Below are 1,776 nucleotides of genomic sequence, written 5' to 3'. Positions count from 1 at the left end.
GAGAGGTAACCATCTGGGCTTGAGAGGGTGTGTGCCGGGGAGAGAGGGGCAGCCATCCTGTCTGTTTGAGTAAAAGCCCCTGGGCCATAGACGGTCCCTAGCTGTATGATCAACGATAAGGCCCTGATCTGGGCTGGGCCCGTGTAAATGACAAGTGATAACAATGTTCTAGAGCAGTGAAAAGTCGAAGCCGTGTTGTGCTGCAGACCCAGACAAGCGTATTTATTAGCCCTGCTGCTCAGCAGGGCTAAGGTGGGTTTCCATATTGGAGGTGACTCAGCCATCTGGATCTTCAGCCCTGCTGGCCCTGATGCCACCTGCACGGACCTTAATCCCCAGCCACAGACTGTCCTGTGGGCCTTCAGGCTGCTTTCATGCCCAAAATGTGCAGCGCCCTCTGCCGGATCCCTGGGGTTCTCACCCCGTAGATGATGGGGTTCATCATGGGAGGGAAGAGCAGGTACATGTTGGCGATGAGGATGTGAACATGGGGAGCCACGTGGCCGAAGCGGTGGGAGATGAAGGAGAAGAACGCGGGGATGTAAAACACCAGCATGACGCAGACGTGGGAGCCGCAGGTGCCGAGGGACTTGCGCCGCGCCTCCTTGGAGGGGAGTCTGAAGACGGCCCAGAGAATCATCACGTAGGACAGGACAATCAGCAGCAGGTCTAAGCCACCGGTGAGAAACGCTACAGCCAGACTATAGGCTTTCATGACTGTCGTGTCCACACAAGTCAGTTTCACCAGCGCCATGAACTCACAATAGGTGTGAGAAATGACATTGGTCCTGCAGTATGGGAGTCGCTGCAGCAGAAATGGGTGTGGGCCCAGTAACAGGACTCCCCTCATCACAACTCCCAGCCCTATCTGGGCTATGGCCCAATTGGTCAGGACGGCTGAGTGTCGCAGCGGGTTACAGATAGCAACGTAGCGATCAAAGGCCATGGCCAGGATGAACCCAGACTCCATGGTTGACAGGGAGTGAAGGAGATACATCTGCGCCAGATAGGCATTGGTGTGAATGGCCCGGTCCCTGAACCAGAATATGCAGAGGGTTTTGGGGAGGGTGGTGGTGGAGATGATCAGGTCTGCGAGTGCCAGCATGGAAAGGAAAAGGTACATGGGCTCGTGGAGTTTCGGCTCAGTCTTGATAACAGCCAGGAGGAGGCTGTTCCCCAGGAGGGACAGAATGTAGACAGAGCAGAAGGGGATGGAGATCCAGACGTGCGCCGCCTCCAGCCCTGGGATGCCGAGGAGGATGAAGGTGGAGGGGTGGGGCGTGGTCCAGTTGGAAGCTGCCATGGTGGGGCCGGTTGGGTGTGTTCAGTTCCACGGCATGGCTGCTTCCTGGCCCTGTGGCTAGGCACACACCAGAAAAATGATTTCAGGGCTCTCTGCACAGCATGAAGGGACGCAGTAGTCACCCCATGCCTTCAGCATGTCCCCGTTTATTGCCCCCACCTATTCCAGGCCTGAGACTGCAACTTTGAGATTTATGGAACACCCAGAACTGCCTGACGAGCTCCTGCCCCAGACTTGTCCCATTAGATAGGATCAAGCTCTGAATGTAGAGGGGAAAGTCTGGCGAGCAGAGACTGAGGGGGGTGGGGAATGGGCTGCACTGCACCCCCCCTCCCCTTTCCCATCAGCTGAAGTGACCAGCAGTGGAACAGCTCACACTGACTTTTACAGTGTCGTCATTAGGGTCAGCGTTAACTCCGGCCCTGCATGGGGGAGTTCACACCCTTACAGCCACTGTCTCAGGCTGTCTGCGG

General features: G+C 56.6%; 1 protein-coding gene across 1 annotated transcript; it reads right to left on the bottom strand.

Annotated features, from left to right (window-relative positions):
- Nucleotides 1-361: 361 nt before the first annotated feature.
- LOC112106897 (olfactory receptor 52K2-like) lies at nt 362-1,303 on the bottom strand. The gene has a single exon (XM_024200371.2). It carries the CDS (start codon nt 1,301-1,303, stop codon nt 362-364), a length of 942 nt encoding a protein of 313 aa, XP_024056139.2.
- Between the last annotated feature and the right edge of the window lie 473 nt (nt 1,304-1,776).

Source organism: Terrapene carolina, unplaced genomic scaffold (genome assembly GCF_002925995.2).
Source record: "Terrapene carolina triunguis isolate 2854851 unplaced genomic scaffold, T_m_triunguis-2.0 Scaffold360, whole genome shotgun sequence".
In the NCBI taxonomy this organism is placed as follows: Eukaryota; Metazoa; Chordata; order Testudines; family Emydidae; genus Terrapene; species Terrapene triunguis.
Note: the sequence above shows the minus strand (reverse complement) of the source record. Positions and strands in the feature narration are given on the sequence as shown.